Source organism: Leptonychotes weddellii, chromosome 3, assembly GCF_054177405.1.
Source record: "Leptonychotes weddellii isolate Sample4059 chromosome 3, ASM5417740v2, whole genome shotgun sequence".
Taxonomy (NCBI): Eukaryota; Metazoa; Chordata; class Mammalia; order Carnivora; family Phocidae; genus Leptonychotes; species Leptonychotes weddellii.
In genome coordinates this window covers 144646565-144665574 of record NC_138371.1, presented here as the reverse complement: position 1 = coordinate 144665574, position 19010 = coordinate 144646565, and the positions used below count along the sequence as shown (strand labels likewise).

At 39.1% G+C, this 19010-nt stretch overlaps 1 protein-coding gene and 1 long non-coding RNA gene across 2 annotated transcripts; both read left to right on the top strand.

Annotated features, from left to right (window-relative positions):
• Positions 1 to 136: 136 nt before the first annotated feature.
• On the top strand, positions 137 to 18727 carry MZT1 (mitotic spindle organizing protein 1). The gene is made up of 3 exons (XM_006740751.3): positions 137 to 315; positions 10333 to 10478; positions 18039 to 18727. The coding sequence occupies exons 1-3, from the start codon at positions 240 to 242 to the stop codon at positions 18060 to 18062; spliced, it is 246 nt and encodes an 81-aa protein (XP_006740814.1). The 5' UTR covers positions 137 to 239; the 3' UTR covers positions 18063 to 18727.
• LOC145720668 (uncharacterized) lies at positions 10486 to 12063 on the top strand. Its single transcript, XR_014143814.1, has 2 exons — positions 10486 to 10792; positions 10873 to 12063. It is a non-coding gene; the product is annotated as an uncharacterized LOC145720668 (long non-coding RNA).
• Positions 18728 to 19010: the final 283 nt, after the last annotated feature.

Genomic DNA, 19010 nt, shown 5'->3' with positions numbered 1-19010 from the left:
GCGAACCAACCAATCGCATCGAGGCCGCGTAGTAAATTCGAATGGCAACTCCTCGCTTCGCATTCCGCGCAGAGTAACGAGGCTCCAAATTTAAATCAACGCAGCCTCACGCTGGCGACGAGCGCGAGGGGCGGAGCCTGCCCGGCGTGAGCGGGGGACGCGTGGTGTGATTGCCCAGGAGAAAGGAAGGCGCTCCAGTTCCGGGTCAGGCCCTTCTCCCGTTTCCCTCGGCCTCCGCCATGGCGAGTAGCAGCGGTGCCGGGGCGGCGGCGGCAGCGGCGGCGAATCTGAACGCGGTGAGGGAGACCATGGACGGTGAGTGCCCGTTTGTCCCCCTTTACCTTGTCTCCGTTTCCCGCAGCCAAGGCCCCCAGGCGGCGGTAAGCCAAGGAGGACTTTAGGTCCACTTCCTGCCCCAAAGGACATCTTTGAGGGTCCTCTCAAGGGACCCGCCAGGGCCATAGTGCTGATGATCCCATCCTTTGAGAGTTCTCTCTTTGCTTTTGCGTAGTTTGTCGCGCGCGCGACGTTCCAGCCCCCACGTCAGCCCTGCGAGCGCCTCGTGCCTCCCGTGCGGGAGCCGTGCGGCTCCAGCTCCCCGCGTGCCACGCCCCTCCGCTGCGGCGGGGGTCTGGCGTCTTTTCCTGTGGGGCCGGCTTCACGTGCCGCTGCCACCCCACACACCCCTTGCCGCGCCGCTAGCAGAGCGCCCTTTTCTCCTAGTCCTGAGCGGGAAGAGTCTTCAAGACTGTAAGCCTCGTGCGGACAACGAGCGGCCTTGTGTGTTTGGTCACCGCTCTGTCCTTTGTCTCTGGCCCTGGAGTAGGCGTTTTTTAAATAAGCGGCCAGTGAGCAGGTCGCCCCGTCTTCAGAATTTCTCTACTTCATCTTGGAGCGGGTGACGCGGCTGTTCTGAGGCTGTAGGTGTGTTTACCTGTTTTGTGCCTCGAGACACGCGGGCGTCGAACCTGCGCACACGTGCTAGAAGACGAAGTGTCTTGGAGTTACCATCTCTCTGTTATGCCGGGTCTGCCGCTTTATACTTCTGGGGGTGAGTTTAGACATCTTTGAGCCTGTGTCTTTTTCTATAAAATGAGGTCGTTTCCTGCTAAGGTTCTTGTGAATGTTTAAGATAAGGTAAAGGCATATCGAAGGTGAAGAATCGAAAGATAATTGTTACTACTTTTGTGTTATGTTGCATGTATATCCCACTTGCAGACTCCTTTGTCTCCATTTTGTTCATATCCACTTACATGTGTTTGATGGATGTTAAATATTGCTTTTTTTTTGCATTTTCCAGGGGATATTGACATTAGTCTCCATCTTTATTGAAACAAAGCTGTGCAATTCTCACTCGGTAGTGTCGGCCTCCCCACTGTGTCTACCTGTCTACTTCACTGTAGGCTCCACTTACTGGTTCAGCCACTGCTTAAGGGACTTCTAATGAGACTTCTGGCTTTTTCTGCAAGGGTTGCTGCTTTCTTTTTCAAGACGTACTTACATTACTAGAACATTTGCATCTTATTTCTTATTTACCAAGTATCTATTTTGCTGTTTTTCTGAAAAACAGAATTTTATTCTTTAAAGATTTTATTTACTTATTTTAGTGATGGGGGCGGAGTGGGGGGAGGAGAGGTGATGAACAGAGGGAGAGGGACAAGCAGACTCCGGGCTTAGGGGGCAGGGCTCCATCCCACCACCCTGAGATATGACCTGAGCTGAAATCAGGAGTTGGATGCTCAACCGACTGAGCCACCCAGGCGCCCCAGATTTTATTCTGAACACTATATTCAGCCTATTTCTCATTCCTTCGTAATGTACTACATTACAGGTTCTCTCCCCCCTCCCGCCGCCCCCGTATCTGAAAGCAGAGCATTCCCATGAAACCTTTCCTAAAGCCGAAATGGTGTATAGTGAAGAAGCAGTTGATTTATATGGAAAGTTTTTTTGAGTGTTCTCAGACCCAAAAAATAACCTTTCTTAGGCTTTTCTGATGCCTTAGGACATATCTTAACAGATGCACAAAATAAATAGAGATAAAGCACAGATGCTCCCAGACACAGTTCAAAGCTCTTGCAGCTTGATGGTGAGATGTTGAATGTAGTTCTCGGGGAAGGAGCTTGGCAGTGACACTCTAAATGCTGGGGTTGTGCGCTGTAATGGCTTGCTGCAAACAAACACTGAATGCTATTTTCATTTTTGCCTTTTTTCATAAAAGCGAAAACTCGGATTTCTTTTGGTAAGTAAAAATAGCTACTAATGTAGGTCTTCTGTAAAAGCAGAGTGGAGTAAGACAAACTTTCAAAAAGTGGGTGATGGTTGTACTGACTTACACCTTTGCTTGGAAGCCAGTGGGGTTTTTTTGTTGTTGTTGTTGTTGTTGTTGTTTTAACAGAATGGAGAGTGTGAGGCCTCATTTCTGTCAGTTTATGTTAGCTATGCTTAGGTTCCTTATTTATATGGCCATAGAATCCCATTTGGATGGAAACTCCCATTTTATCTCTGGTGGAACTAGTGATTTACAAATGAGAACTGGTTGTATTGGTTGCATCAGGATTTTTACTGAGAGAAGTGTGTGTAAAATGAAGATTACTGAGTGAAAGAACATGAAACAGTGAAGAAATAACAGATTTTTTAAAAAACTGAATGAGAGGCTGTGTGACTTAGAGGACACTGCTCCTCTACACACAGTTTGCCCACAAACCTCAAGATAGGAAGGCCCCAGGTTGGCAATGAATCACCATTTGTTAAATGTGGCAGCTAGGGACTATCATGTCCATTAGAATTCTGAACTTACAGAAAATCCCTGCTATCATGCCATAATTGGAGTCCAAGACAGTCATATATAATGTGAAGTTGAATGTTGTCATTTTATTTTATATTTTTTTAAAGATTTTATTTATTAGAGAGCACATGTGCAGCCGTGCACTAGCGGGATGGTGCACAGAGGAGAGGCAGACTCCCTGCTGAGTGCAGAGCCCTTCTCTTGCTGGATCCCAGAACCCTGAGATCATGACCTGAGCCTAAGACGCTTAACCGACTGAGCCATCCAGGTGCCTCATGTTATCATTTTATAGTCCCACGTTCCTCCACATTCATTCCCAGAAATAAAACTTTAGCTTGCCCAAGGGGCTAGACTGAACTATCCAAATAACATTATTATTATTTGAAACTTTGTTAATGCAGGGTTTCACTGTATTTAAATCTAGCCATGAGAATCAAAAGTTTGAGTCTGACTATGCACTTTAAAGATTATTTCCCCTCATCTTCTTATTACTTCTCTCCCATCAGTACTAGAATCAGCCCTCAGTAATTTAATCTTTTTTTTTTTTTAAGATTATTTATTTCAGAGAGAGGAAGAGAGTGAGAGCGAGTGAGCACAAGCATAAATGGGGTGAGTGGCAGAGGGAGAATCAGACACACCGCCGAGCAGGAAGCCCGATGCCAGGCTCGATCCCAGGACGTTGGGATCATGACCCGAGCTGACGGCAGACGCTTAACTGACTGAGCCACCCAGGTGCCCCAGTAATTTAATTTTTTAATGGATCTGAATGATTTCAGGGTTGTAGAACTAGGCTATAAACATTTTTATTTTTGTTGTGAAGTGAAAGCATTTTGATAATGATACTTCAAAAGCAGGTAGACTTTGTAATTTATCTGTGTGGCTCACGCTGAAAGGAACCTGACTCATCCTGGTCCTGATTTAGTATAAGCTCTTATATCCCCTACTCTCATTTTATTTATTTATTTATTTATTTATTTATTTATTTATTCATTCATTCATTCATTCATTCATTCATTCCCTACTCTCATTTTAGATCCTCAACATTCTCTTCCAGATTGCTTCTTTCAAATATCAGTCTTTTCTATCTCTCTCTCTGTCCTCCAGTGTACTCACTTGCCTCTTTTGCTTTTCAAGGTTTTGTAATTTTAGATACTGTATTGATAGTTTCATACTTTATTTTCGTATATTTTAAAATTTTCCTTATGCCTCCAGTTACGACTAGTAATTATGTTCTTTATAATAGTGATAAAAATGAACCTCTTCCTTACCAGAGGGTTTCAGTGTAGTGCTACTTTATTATATATCAGGTAGTAAGCTAGAAGGAGGAGTTAAGAGAGTTCACAGTACAAGGTAGTGTCCATGAAACAAATGTATGGTCCCTAGGCTATCAGTCTAGTTACTCATGGGAGAAAGAGACCTAGGAATCATTCTTGCTTTCTTTTACCTCCCCTAACTTCTGTTCTTCACTAAGCCCTTTCAGTTCTTCCTTCATCTCAGATTTAACCACTTGTCTTGATCTCCCCTGTCCATGCCATCTACTCGTCTATCCCCAAGATGGCAGTAACTTAACTGGACTCCCTGTTGGCGGGTGTTCTGTCTCTTTCCAAGATCCATTCCCTATTATGCAGCCAGAGTCTTTTAAAAATGAAAATTTGATTGTCATACCCCCATTTTTATGTTTTTTAATAGCTTCCCAAAGTTCTGAAATCTTCAGTAGAACCTTAGTGGGTGTTCATGTCTGTCTTTTCTCATAGTTTACACCTCTGCTCCCCCTGTAATAACATTGCCTTCACCTGAAGAACCTTTCAGATCTATGAAAGGTTCTTTACCAAGTTCTCTTTAGTGCAGGAACTTTTGCACAAGCTGTTTTTTTCACTCTCTCTTAGCACTTCTTCCTACCTCTGCATTAGTTAGGTTGATTTCTCTTCACCCTTGAAGTGTAAGCTTGTCACTTTTTCACACAAGTCTTTCCTAAACGCTATCTTTCACAACTATGTAAGATGCCCTTCTAATTTGTTTTGGAGGTATGCTTTTCTTGTCCCTCTTTCACTTTTAACTAGGATCAGTTATTACTTTAATATCGATGTCTCATAGACTGTAATTCCATGAGGATTGGGACCATATCTGTCTTTTTCACAACTGTATTTCCAGCAGTAGTGTAGTAGGCACAAAATACACCTAAGGACTATACAGTAGGCACTACAGAAGTACTTACTATAGATGGGTTATGAAGTTAGTAGGTAAAGATCAATATGTATTTTACAAGAAAGCTTAAAGGAAAGAAAGACTAGTCCTGAGATGGACCTGAAAAAGAGCATGGAGTTACATGGAGAGAAGAGAAAAGGCAGAGGAGAAAAGCATGAACTAAGGCATGAAGTCAGGAATAAGCAGAGAATTAATAGATAGGAGTCTACCATGAAGAGAAAACTGGAGAGGAGAATTTTTAGCAACGGATAATGGTGATGGTGATAATGGTAATGTTGGAGAGTTGGAGTAGGGTCAGAGAGTACGTGTTTTCATTTGCTGCTGCATAACAAACCATCCCAAACTTACTGGCATAAAACAGCAATTACTTGTCTCTCACAGTTCTGGGTGTTGGCCGGGCTTATCTGGGTAATTCTCATTGAGGGTCTCTAATGCATTGCAGTTAGTGCTGAATCTGGAGTCATCCCAAAGCTTCCTCACTCACACATCTTCTAGTTGACACTGCCTGTTAGCTGGGCCTGCAGCAGGGGCTGTTGTCTGGAACATGTGGGTTTCTTCCCACTTGGTGGCTGGGTTGCAAGGGAGAGTGCTTCAAGAGAGAGCCAGGAGGAAGCTATATTACCTTTTTAAGTCTAGTGTCAGAAGTCATGCAGTGTCACTATTGGGAGATGCAGCCTGTGAGCCCTGAGCATACCTGTACATTCTTGCTCAATAGGCCAAGAAAGCAAGGCCCTGACTGCTCTTTCTTCCTGCTGTTTCTCAGTGGTGTTTTTACAGTGAACAACATGAGAGATGAGGTAATATCTACTTCCAGAAAACGAGCAAGTTTGCTAACTGCTACTATAAAAGTAGGGATTTCCTAAGCTCACTGTTCTTCAGCTGTGAATATAGTCTGTCAATATAATGTATTCTTTCACTATGTCAAAGGGAAAAAGCTGCCTGGTTATTTCAGTGTTTGATGAAAAGGTATTCATAAGACTCAGCACTTTTTCCCTAATTTTAAAGTCTTAGCAAAAGAAAACAGTACATTGTTAACATGCCAAGGATAGCTATATGAGATTACCATCATCCTTAACAGTAGTGTTAAAAGCATTCCAAATAACATTAGAAACACTTGCTTTCACTGAATTTTTTTTTAACCACTGATATGAAAGTTTAAGCAAATAATGAAGGATAAGAAAAGGAAAAGTCTGTTACGAAGGACATGAAATTATTATTTATAGGTAAAATGATTAATTAGAAAACAAGAGAATTAACTGAAAAACTTCAGTAGAATTTGTTAAGGTGGCTGGCTACAAAATAAAAATAAGTAATATTCTAGAATATTTGCACTGATCACCTAGAATATACCAAAGCAAGGTAGAATGCAATTATGAAGACAAAACTAAAAATTAAAGAGATTGGTGATTCACTACCAAAATTGATGATGATGGAGCACATGGCTAAAACTTTCTGCTCCAAGCATATAAAAATGACAGGAAATAATACTAAAATGCAATTATCAGCACACCCATGTTCAGAAACAAGAAAGGAAAATCTCCTGGTTAGAAAGAGATTTTCCCCAAAGAGGAGCAGATGGGAACCACAGCAAGAGACTGGGAATGGAACCTGATGAAGCATGCTGCCCTGCCTGAGGGAAGCTGGGGGCCAGGAATGTACCATCTGCCACGGCCACGGATTGGGAAGTATCATCCATGTGTCTTGTGGCTCTGGAGCCACTATGCTTCCACTAGGGCTGCTCCAGAGGGCCGAGGCCAGTGTGAGACTACCCATCCAAGGATGCTTCACCAATTTCAGACATCAAGAAAAATCTCCTGTTGAAGATGAGCTTCCAGTCAGAAATCACTAAGTACCCAGGATAGATGAAAAACATAAACAACTCACATGAAAATTGAAAAAAGAGAAGATAGTAATAATAGCTCTTTTTTTGAGCACTAGATGCCAATGGACACAGCATTCTGAGTGTGTGTTGTAATTCTCACAATGACCCTGTGAAGTAAGTACTATCACCCCTATTTCACAGAGTGATAAAGGCACAGAAAGGTTACCTTGCGGGACCCCTGGGTGGCTCAGTCGGTTAAGCGTCTGCCTTTGGCTCAGGTCATGATCCCAGGGTGCTGGGATCGAGTCCCGCATCGGCTCCCTGCTCAGCCAGGAGCCTGCTTCTCCCTCTGCCTGCTGCTCTCTCTTTTTCTCCCTGACAATTAATAAATAAAGTCTTAAAATAAATAAATAAATAAATAAAAGGTTACCTTGCCTACTAAGTAATGAAGGTGAAATTTGAACTCACGTACTTTAGCTGTAGAGAGCAGACCCTTAACCATTCTCCTTTGGTGCTTGCTTATACTTGAAGAAACAGAAAACGCAAATCTCAAAAATGGCCAAAGATAAGAATCTAACTTCAGATAGGTAAGGGCAGAAACAATAGCCACAAAATAAGTGGTTATAAAAAAGCATTTAACTATGAAATAAGGACAAGCAATTAATGGGGGGGGAATTTGAAATCTTAAAATAGAGTTACTGAAATAAATTCAGCGGATAACATGAACTACAGCCTGCATACAACTGAGGAGCAGTACTGGTATGTTGGCATATCAAAACTGAAGAAATGAAACAGAAAGGGCTGTCAGCTTCCAGCCGAGATGGAGTAACAAAAACTGGATTTACCCTCCTACCTGGAAGAAAAAAAAACAAAACCCAGACAGAACAATGGACATCAGGTAGTAAAGAACAGTGATCCCAGAGACAGTAAATGAAGAGAGCCCAATAGTTGCCTGTTCTTGGTACCTTCAGAGAGTTTCCAGCCGCAATGCAATTGGGGGGTAGTGTGGACCCCCTAAGTTAGCAGAAGGAGTTTAGAGTCCAGGGAGACCAAAGCAGGTAGAGTTTGCAGGACAGAATATATGAGAGGAAAGAGCTTACAGAGAGAGAATTCTGGAGACTGGTAGGAGGGTTCCCCTCAAGTATTCAGCAGAGCATTAATTAGCACATGTGTGTGAGGAAAGAACCCACAAAGCTAGGAAAGGCATTCAAAAGAACTAGAGGGAACAGTACACCGTGCTCACAGGAGGCTAAAAATAGTGCTTGTATCTACCAGCCAGAATGGAAAACTTCATAATTCACGAGGCATTTAGTAGAGCACTCACGAGGGTCTTACCTCAGTGATGAGGAACAATTAGCCGTACACTACACAGGGCTCTGATCCTGACTATATAAATCTTAAAAGACTCAAAAGGATCAAACTTTTCAGATAACTGCATCTCATTGCAAAGCCCAAGAACATGTATAAAAATACTTTTAAAAATAATATGTATAGAAATATAAAAATAGCAACCAACAAGGTAAAATTTACAATGTAAAATTTACATCTAATTAAAAATTACTAAATATGCAAAGCTGGAAAATACAACCCATGATAGAAAAATTCAGTCAGTTGAAATAGACCTGAAACTGACACAGATGTTACACTTAGCAAACAAGGACATTAAAACTATACTCCATGTGTTCAAAAAGTTTAGGCATGAAAGACATTTAAAAAAAAAAAACTTGAAATTCTAGAGATGAAAATGAATGTCTGATACGAAAAGGTGGGAAGGGCCCATCTCATGAACATCATGAGTACTGCGTTAGTTTTTTGAAGGAGTTAGACATCATGTAACCCTCAATATTGTTAACTTGTCCATTCATCCCCAAAAAATGTAGTTTTTATGCAATTCAAGTCAGAATCCAAACAGAGTTTGTATTTGGAATTGATCAAGATTTTTTTAGAGAGGGAAAGAGGCAGGGGGAGGGGCAGAGGGAAAAGGAGAAAGAGAATCTTAAGAAGGCTCCATGCCCAGCAAGAAAACACAGGGCTAGATCTCACAACCCTGAGATCATAACCTGACCTTAAATCAAGAGTCTGATGCATAACCAGCTGAGCCACCCAAGTGCTCCTTGTTCAAGATTTTTAAGTTCACTGAAAGAACAAAAGAGCTTATGAAAAGGAAAGATAACAAAATCTTTAACCTTCTGTATGTTGATAAAAGTTAGTAGTTAAAATTGTGGTTCTGACATAAGATAGAGATGTAACAAATGGGTAAATGGGAATTTACTATGTGATAAAGGTGGCATCTTAATTGAGTAGTAGTAGCAGAGATCACTCAATAAATAGTATTGAGGGAATGGACTTATTTCAGGGAGGTAAAGTTAGATCCTATATTCGACCCAAACTGCAGGGAGTTAAATATTTAAATGTTTATAGGCAGGCAGGAAATAAACTTTGAAGTGATGGAAGGGAATACTGGTGGGTGGTTATATAATCTTTGCATGGGGAATGCAAAGTATAAGTATAATGCCAAGGGAAAATAATACAGGAAGCCATAGATAACATGTTGACCATTGACTTTTAACAAATTCTAAACATGCTCGGGAAACAACCACCATAAAACAAAATTTAATGAAGCCAGTGTATTTATATTCTTTGCTTCTCTTTGCTAGTGTTTCTTGTGTCAATTACTTTTATAAACTACAATAAAATGAAGTACTATAAAAAAGTTAAAAAATGGGCTTTCATTTTTTTACTATTAGATTTTAATGGACATGATTACCCTGTCAAATTGTAGAAGTTTCTAAGTACTTTTAAAGCCTTAAATATGTATATTACTGAGCAATTCCACTTTTAGGAATTTATCCTAATGAAATAAAATGAAGTTAGTATGTACAGATCTTATCATAGGATTATTTCAGTGGGGAAAACATGAGACCGACTTAACTCTTAAAATAGTAGAGTAGTTAAGTAATGTATGGTGTTTTCATAAAATGGGATGTTATGAGACTAAATTACATTGTAAAAGCATACTAAAAATGGGGAAATGTTCTGAAAAATCCTGATTATGATGCATATATTTAAGATATTGAATGAGTGGTAGAATATAAATCAAAGTATAAAAAGCAGTTATGTGGAGGGAGGGTATAAGTGTATTTCTGGTGCTAGGCTGAGTAAGAACAAGACAGTGTTACATGACAATTTCAAAATATAGGGATGCTGTGCTAGTTCTTTGGTACTGTGTGTATTATATGAATTAAAAACAAAGTATTGGGGGGGCGCCTGGGTGGCTCAGTCGGTTGGGCGACTGCCTTCGGCTCGGGTCATGATCCTGGAGTCCCGGGATCGAGTCCCGCATCGGGCTCCCTGCTCGGCAGGGAGTCTGCTTCTCCCTCTGACCCTCCTCCCTCTCGTGCTGTCTGTCTCTCATTCTCTCTCGCAAATAAATAAATAAAATCTTTAAAAAAAAAAAAACAAAGTATTGGGTACACATTTTTAATGTAATTGTTTTTGAAGTTTCCTCTGTCTTTTTCAGTTCTGCTGGAAATTTCAAGAATTTTGAATACTGGCTTAGATATGGAAACTCTGTCTATTTGTGTACGGCTTTGTGAACAAGGAATTAACCCAGAAGCTTTATCGTCCGTTATTAAGGAACTTCGCAAGGCCACTGAAGCACTAAAGGTTAGTGATCTATATGTTCATTCTAAAGAAAGATGCTTTTGTTTAGAAAATGGTTAATGAGTTTATGTGAAAGATCCTACTTAAATATGATTAAACTAGCTTTTGTCACCATCAGAAATTCTGAAAACCAGGATTTTAGTAGCATATGTTCAGTTACAAAAATTGCTACTGTCATGGATCACATTTTCTTTTCTCAGAAGTCTCCAGCTGTGTTTAGAATTTTCCTTGTGTTGTGAGCCCAAAAAGGTAAGTTCAGGGCCAGTACCTGGGAATGTGCCCTTGTTTGGAAATTGTGTATCCGCAAGTATAATCAGGTTAAGATAAGATCATAATGGATTAATGACTGATGTCCTTATAAGACAAGGGAAATTTGGACAGAGCAACACCAAGAGAGCACCATGTGGAGACACTGCCTTGTGACAGTGGAGGCAGAGAGAGCAGTGGTGGCCAAGGATTGTTGGCAGCCATCAGAAACTACGGAGAGGCAAGGATCTTCTGCTAGAGCCTTCTGACTTCTTGATTTTGGACTTCTAGACTTTAGAACTATGAGAAAATAAATTTCCGTTGTTTCAAGCCACCCAGTTTATGGTACCTGGTAATGGCAGCCCTAGAAAGCTAATACAGATTTCACTATTAGAAAATGGGATGCTGTTGTAACAAAGACCTACAAGTCATGAAGTGGCTTTGGAATTGGGTGATGGGTAGAAGTTGGAAAATTTTACACACTTAATAAAAAGGGCCCAGATTTCCTTGAAGAAAGTGTTGGTAGAACTATAGACATTGAAGGCAATTCTGGTAAGGGCTCAGAAAGGAGAGGAGAGCAGTAGAGAAAGCTTTAATTGTCTTAGAGAATACATACGTGATGATGAGCAGAATGTTGCTGGAAATAATGGACTTTAAAGGGGCTTCTGGTGAGATCTCATAAGGAACATATTATTGAACACTGGAGGAAAGGTTGTCCTTGCTATAAAGTGACAGCATCTGGCTGAATTATGTTTTATTATTGGAAGAAAAATAAAACTTGTAAGTGATGAACTTGGATATTTAGCTGAGGAAATTTCCTAGCAAAGTGTGGAAAGTGCAGGAGCAAGATTTCTGCTTGCTACTTATAATAAAATGTAAGAGGAATGAGAAATCAATGAACTGGTAAGCGAAAAGGAGCCAGCACTTGATTTAGAAAACCCTCAGCCTTACCCAGACAGCATGCTCTGGAGAGGAAGCCCAGAGTGGGGCTCTGGTGAGGAGATTGGGTATATGATTCATAAATGTAGTCCACCCTCTCGGACTTGACTGCAAGGGACCCAGACAAAATAAAGGAAGGCTGGGATTCTGTACTTCTGGATTCTGTAGGAAGGAAACTGGCCACTAGGCCTCCCTGGCTGTGGTCATGTGTTTCTCCCTCAAGAGAAGGGAAGAATGACAAACAGCTCTGAGAGGAAGGGACTGCCGAGGCCAGTTGGCTGCACTGCCACCATGGGCCCAAGGGCCACCTTTTTTCAAATACAAACTCGCCACTTTTTAGTTGCTCACATTGGGAACAGGAAAGGTATATTCCCTTTCTGACTTGTGTACAGTGATTTAAAATCTTGGGTGATTTTATTTCCATGTTTATAAAACTAACTCACCACAGATATTGATATTCAAATTAGTCCCTCTGAAAACTTGTCCAAGGACAAAGTGACTTTTCTCTAGCTTTTTTTTTTCTTTGAGAAAACAAAACTATATAATATATGTAATTTACCCATCTCAAATTTAGTCAGTTCTAGTAAATTCCAGTGATTTGGGTTGTTTCTGAGATTTTTTAAAACTTGAAACACAAAAAGGTAAACAGAAGACATTTCCAGAGCAAAAATTTATTGTAAAGAGAATATCTGTACAATTCTCATTGCTAGAGTCCTACAAGTTCCCTTGAGCTCCTGTACCACTAACCTCTCCTGCTCTCCCTTCCAGTAACTACTGTCCTGATTTTTATGGTAGAAGCTTTCTTTTTTTTTTTTTAAAGATTTTATTTATTTATTCATGAGAGAGAGAGAGAAGCAGAGCAAGAAGCAGGCTCCCAAGGAGCAGGGAGCCCGATGCGGGACTCGATCCCAGGACCCTGAGATCATGACCTGAGCCGAAGGCAGACACCCAACCATCTGAGCCACCCAGGCGCCCTGGTAGAAGCTTTCTTATTTTTAACAGTTTTACTGACTAAACATGGGTCTTCAAACACTGCAGTTTAATTTTGTAAAATTTTTGAATGTGATACAAACTGGAATCTTACAACAGAGTCTTTACTGGGTTCTTCATTCAACATTATGTTTGAGAGGGTGTTTTTTGTTTTTTTGAGTATAGTTGACACACAAGTGTTAGATTAGTTTCAGGTGTACAACTTAGTGACTTGACAGGTTTACACTTTTTTTAAGATTTTTTTTTTTTAAGATTCTTTATTTATTTGACAGCAAGAGAGACAGAGAGGGAACACAAGCAGGGGGAGTGGGAGAAGCAGGCTCTCAGCCGAGCAGGGAGCCTGACACAGGGCTCAATCCCAGGACCCCGAGATCATGACCTGAGCTGAAGGCAGACGCTTAACTGACTGAGCCACCAGCTGCCCCAACAGATTTGCTGCCGTCTGTCCCACGACATCACTATTAAAATATTACTGACTGTTCCTTATGCTGTGACTTTTATTCCAGTTACAGAATGAATAAGTCACAGGAATAAAAGTCACAGCATAAGGAAGGAAGCCTATCTCTCCCTCTCTCCTTTACCCATTTTGTCCATCCCCCTCTCTTCTCTGCAAGTCATCAGTTTTTTTCTCTTTTTATAGGTCTGATTCTGCTTTTTGTTTATTCATTTTTTATTTTTAGATTCCACTTAGGAGCAGAATCATGTGAGGTTCGTTTGTTTGTTTCTTTCTTTTTTTGTCTTTGTTTGAGGGGCGCCTGGGTGACTCAGTCGTTAAGCGTCTGCCTTCGGCTCAGGTCATGATCCCAGGGTCCTGGGATCGAGCCCCGCATCGGGCTCCCTGCTCAGCGGGAAGCCTGCTTCTCCTTCTCCCACTCCTCCTGCTTGTGTTCCTGCTCTTGCTCTCTCTCTCTGTCAAATAAATAAATAAAATCTTTTAAAAAAAAAAAAAAAAGACTATTTGAAAGAGAGTAAGAGTGCGTGCAAGTGCATGCAGGAGCAGGGGGAGGGACAGAGGAAGAGGGAGAAAGAGAATGTCAAGCAGATTCTACATGCAGAACCCAGGCACCCCGGAGGTTCGTTTATGTTGTGTGTAGCTGTAATACAGTCCTTTTCACTGAAATAATCATGCTTTGTTGCACAAATATACTACTATTCAGTTATCTTTTCTACTGTGAATGGATATTCGATTGCTTCCAGTGTGGGGCTATTAGGAATATGCTGCTATGAGCCTAGTTGTGCATGTCTCATGATGCATATGTGCATGCATTTCTTTTGGGTGGTGTATATCTACAAGTCAGGTTGCTTGGTTTTTAGGATATGTTTATCTTCAACTTGAATATAGATAATTCCAAACTTTTCTAAAGTAGTTGTATTTCTGTTTCCATGAGCAGCATATGAGTTTCCCTTCCTTGTTCCACATCTATGCCAATACTTATTTTTGTGTTTTTAATTTTAGTCATTTTGGTGGGTGTGTATGGGTTTCTTATGTGGTTTTATTTGCATTTCTCCTAGTACCAATGAGGTTGAATGTGTTTTTACATGTTTTTTTGGCCATTTTCTTTTGTGAGATACCTTTTCAAGTAGTTTGCCCTTTTTTTTTTTTCTGGGGTGTCTGTTTTTCCTTTTGTATTGGTAGTCTTAAATATTCTGAATGTGAACCCTTTGTTAAATGTGCATGTAAGTTACTAATTTCTTTTAGTCAGATGTTTAAATCTTTAAAAAAACTATTCAAACCTTGTTTCTTTTTAAACTCACAACTGAGCTTTCATATGACAGAAAGAAAAATAACTAAATAATATCGTAAGAATAACTAATATTTATGAGCACTCTGAGTCACAGCAGTGATGTGTACTGGTACTGATGTTAGTAGTTTACTGCTAAGGAAACTGAAGCTTATGGTGGCCAGCTTCTCCCAAGGACTTACTGAGAAGTAGTTGAGCTGAGATTTGAACTTGGACTCTGGCTTCAGAGTTGTTAACTACTAAGTTTTCACCTACAGTAAGTTCTAAAAAATATCTAAGCCTGCTTTTTGAGAAAGGGTGAAATGTGATTAGAAGTGAATTAATGGACTGTAGCATGGGAACATTCCCTGGTTTAGTATTCTTTCATAACCCTGCTGTTAAAAATAAAATGCAGTATCATAGTCTTTGATCAGTAAATTTCTGAAATTCTAGTGGAAGAGAATTTACTTAATAAACATCGTCCACAACTGCGTGAATTTTTGTTGTTTATGTTGGAATTTGACACAGAATAGGGAGGCAAAAGAGCATGAAGGTTTCATATTGTAATGAAGTTAGAGTGCCATAAAGGAACCAGAGACAAATAACCTAGTCCATGGGGTACAAGAGGAACTGACAAGTGTTTTGGCATAGCACTTCCTTAGGCAAAATAAACCCAAGGTATTAGGATAGAATTGCTTTTTTAGCTTTGAACATGCTGGTTATTCTATAGTGAGAATAGTGGACCATTGTGAGATATAGGAGGTAAAATCAATATTTAAGATAAACAAAATCAGAAAGCATTGCCCTTTGAATGGAAGATCAGTCACACACACACAGACACACACACACGGCCTCTGAAAACATATTTCTCCATAAACAAAACCAGTATGCCAGTTTCTCATTAAAACTAGGCGGAGAAGAGAATCCTGAAAAGTGTCTAGCAAAGAAGAAAAATGTTAATTAGAACTTTTTTCTTTAAAGGAATTTTTGAAATCTCTATGTAATTTTTATTAAATGCTCATAATTTAAAAATATTTAAATATCAAAATACAAAGAAGGAAACAAATCATTCAGAACCACCCAAGAGATAATCAGCAATATTTGGTGAACACCATTCTAGATAGTAGCATGCCACTTTAAAAATAAAAATATTACATTTAACTTTATGGATTAAAGAATAACCTTTCACAGGTTGCTTCTCTTTAGATTATAAAGTCTACTTATTCTCTTACCTGCTGCTGTTGGGTTGGTTTATTAGTTACTATTAAATTAGTTATTCTCTTACCTGTTGCTGTTCCTGTTATGTTCTACTGCCTTTACCTAGAAATCCTAGTGATTAGAATTTCCTTATATGGTACTTACCTTTATTTTAGAATGTGTAAAATATAAATCAAGGCCATCCTGAAATGTTGCAAGGAGCTGTTGGTCTATAAACATCCAGTTTTTCCTTTTGTTCTTTAGTTAACTATGTAGACAATTGCAACAATTTTTCATTAATTGTTTTTACTTTCTCACAGATTTGTATATTGTTTAAATCATTTACAGTAAAAGTAGTTGGTTGTGTGTCACACAGGTCAGTTTCTTTGCATCAGTAGATGTGTTGCGTTGTATGTATCTCCCACAGCGTAAGTGGGACTGTTAATTAAGGTACAGTTTTTAAAAAATAGGCTTTTTTTTTTTTTTTCCAATTTCCATACCTTTTAATGAATGCATTTACAAGTAAAATAGACTTTATGAATGATTCTACAAGCACTGAACTTTAGTATTGCCTCCTCAGGGCTAATTATAAGCAGTCATTTACATATGGCGATTTCAGAAATTCTGGGCAAAACCTACTTCCTGTATCTTCTACTTTAGTACCAAGGTGCCTCGAATTGGACTATTATTGATGCACTTCGCACTAATAAGCCTTGCCCTTTCTCTTGCAGCTGTCCTGTGTGATCACTAATACCTTAGGAGGAGTGATGTGTCTCCTCACTGTAGGAAGGTTTTGTATGGCATGAGGACATTGGAGCTGTAGAATGTGGAGTTGGGAGAGAAATAAGGGATTCAATAAGTCTTATGTCCCCACCCATCCTCCCGAAGGAGGGAATAAACTTACACCAAAGTGTGGGAGACAAGGCTGCTAAAGCTGGTTTTTCCCAGGGCCAATGCTTATGAAATTTTGGAGTCTCTAACGGCAGTCTGGTAACTGGAGCTCTTTAGGATGCCATTGCTGTCCTTTCAAACAGAGTAGTACTATATTCATACAACAGGAATGCTATACAAGATTGATGGCTTGCTTAATTTAGGTGAAAAAACTTGTTCCATTGTCTGTTTCTTGGAGGAGAACCTCAAAAATTAGTATAAAAATGGAATGGGACTAGACATTGCATTAGAGTTAAGGTACTTTAGTTTTTTAAAAATTCTAAAATTGTTTATATTATTTCAATTCTTCCTTGAAGTAAATGATACTGAGAAAGGGGTTAGGAAGAAGACAGAGTGCCTAAAGGTATGCAGCTAAAGCTAATGTAAGAACCTTTAAGGGTAGAAATAAGAAACTTTTTAGAACAAGGGAGATTTTTTCAAACTAGTTTCTAATCCTTGTGGGTAATAAACCCAAAGAAATGAAAGGCTAATTAGAATAGCCAACTATATGGACAAACAAGGTAGGTTCTGCTGATTGCAAAGAGAATGTTTCAGATTGAGTTAACTACAATTTTCCTAGCATGTTAAGGGATTTTCGTGAAAGGCCTCTGAACTTAGACTAAACTTAAAAGCAAGTTTTAATTAAGAAGTTGAAACGTAAATGAATGAAAAGTTTACTGTGTGTTTCTAAAATTAAACTTAGTTAAAATCATCATATTCATATTTGGCATTAAGAAATTACTTGTTTAAATCCTTATCTTTTAGAAATATGTATCAAGGGGCACCTGGGTGGCTCAGTCAGTTAAGCATCTGACTCTTGATTTCAGCTCAGGTCATGATCTCAGTGTTGTGAGGTCAAACCTCCATTTGGCTCCGCACTAAGCTAACCAAGCTAAGCAAGGAGCCTGATTCTCTCCCTCTGCCCCTCCCTGAGCGCATGTGTGCGCACTCGCTCTCTTTCTCTCTAAAATAAATAAATAAATCTTTAAAAAGGAAAAAGAAATGTCTCAAAATCATTTACTGATGACTTACATGGTGGCTGGAAATTTCTGCAGAATAATCAGGGGAAGTATAATAGTTGGTGGTATAGATGAAGCAGGATTAGCCATGTGTTCATTATTCCCTTTTGCCCTTTTTTCCTCTGCTTTCTAACAGAAAGGTCTTTTTCATTCATAATCCCCTTTTCACACTATAATGAAACATGCAGAAACAGACAAACCAATAAAGTCTGGATAAGGTGGATACAGTATGTGGATAAGGTCTGCTTGGGTCAGTTTTTCAAGTAGCAGTATATTTTTACATAAACTGTATTATTTAAGATGAGAGAACACTTTTCCACTGTTAGCCTGCAGTCAGTTCAAGAAGTAGTTCTAATGTACTGCAAAAAGTAAAAACCCCACTGCATTATCCTGATAAAAGTGGCTCAGGATATGTGGAGGAGGAATTGTTTGTTAATGACAATGCAGTATTGACAAATATATCTCCATGGTGTCTCTTTTTTCGTGGTTTTATTATAATGAAACTTACTTTCTTGTTCTAGGCTGCTGAAAATACGACAAGCTGACTTTCTGGAGAAATTCTGATGAGATATGTCAAGCTCTTCAAGAGGATTTGAAGATTGCATTGTAGTCAAGAATGTACAATGAAATTACTGCATGCAGCAGTGTAGAAACATTTTCCTTTTTAAAAGAATTATAAAACCATAGCTTTATAAATCAGTGGAAAATGGCTTACAGAGAGATCAGATGTGTTTACATCACATCTTTTTTTTAACAGCTCTAATGCATTGGCATTGCTGTGTTCATATTTATGTATTCCTTATTTATAGCTCATCATGATAGCTTTAATTTTCTAAGCAGTCTATCAGATGTGCACATCTGCTGTGCCTGGTTGAAGTATAGTGGAACCCATCAGAAGTAATGTAGTAGTTATGACTTGTTGACATTTCCATTATAAAATTTAATTTTGAATTGTTTATGCAAAATAACCATGGATTTGTGTTGTATTGGGCTAAAAGTTGAGAGAATTTCAGCCACCATTTGTGAATTTTGATTTAGAATTACAACATATATCAGAATCTTTTTTATAAGAGCACAGAAATCATTTGTTTTAACCTGCTCTTCTTTAACAAAGAGTATTTAGTTTTTTAAACATGAAAGTTTTTCTGGCAGTTAACAGTATGAACCAGATCATTTTTGTATTGATCGAAAAATAAAACTTAGAAACTTAGATTTTAAAAGTAGTGACAGTGCTGAGTATTGTCATTTGAATCATTTAAATTTAATCATTTAAATTTAATGAAACTATTGACAATATTTATCTTTCTAAGTTTTATACTCTATAAATGATGGCCTAAAAATAATGCATAATGAAATACTTCCAATATGCAAAATTCTTTAATTTTATTATGTAGAAATAGTTTTGAGTGGTTACCTAATATATCTTGAGTGGTTACCTAATAAATCACTAAATAGGAAGTATCTATCAACAAATACGGTGTTTTCTGAAGGAC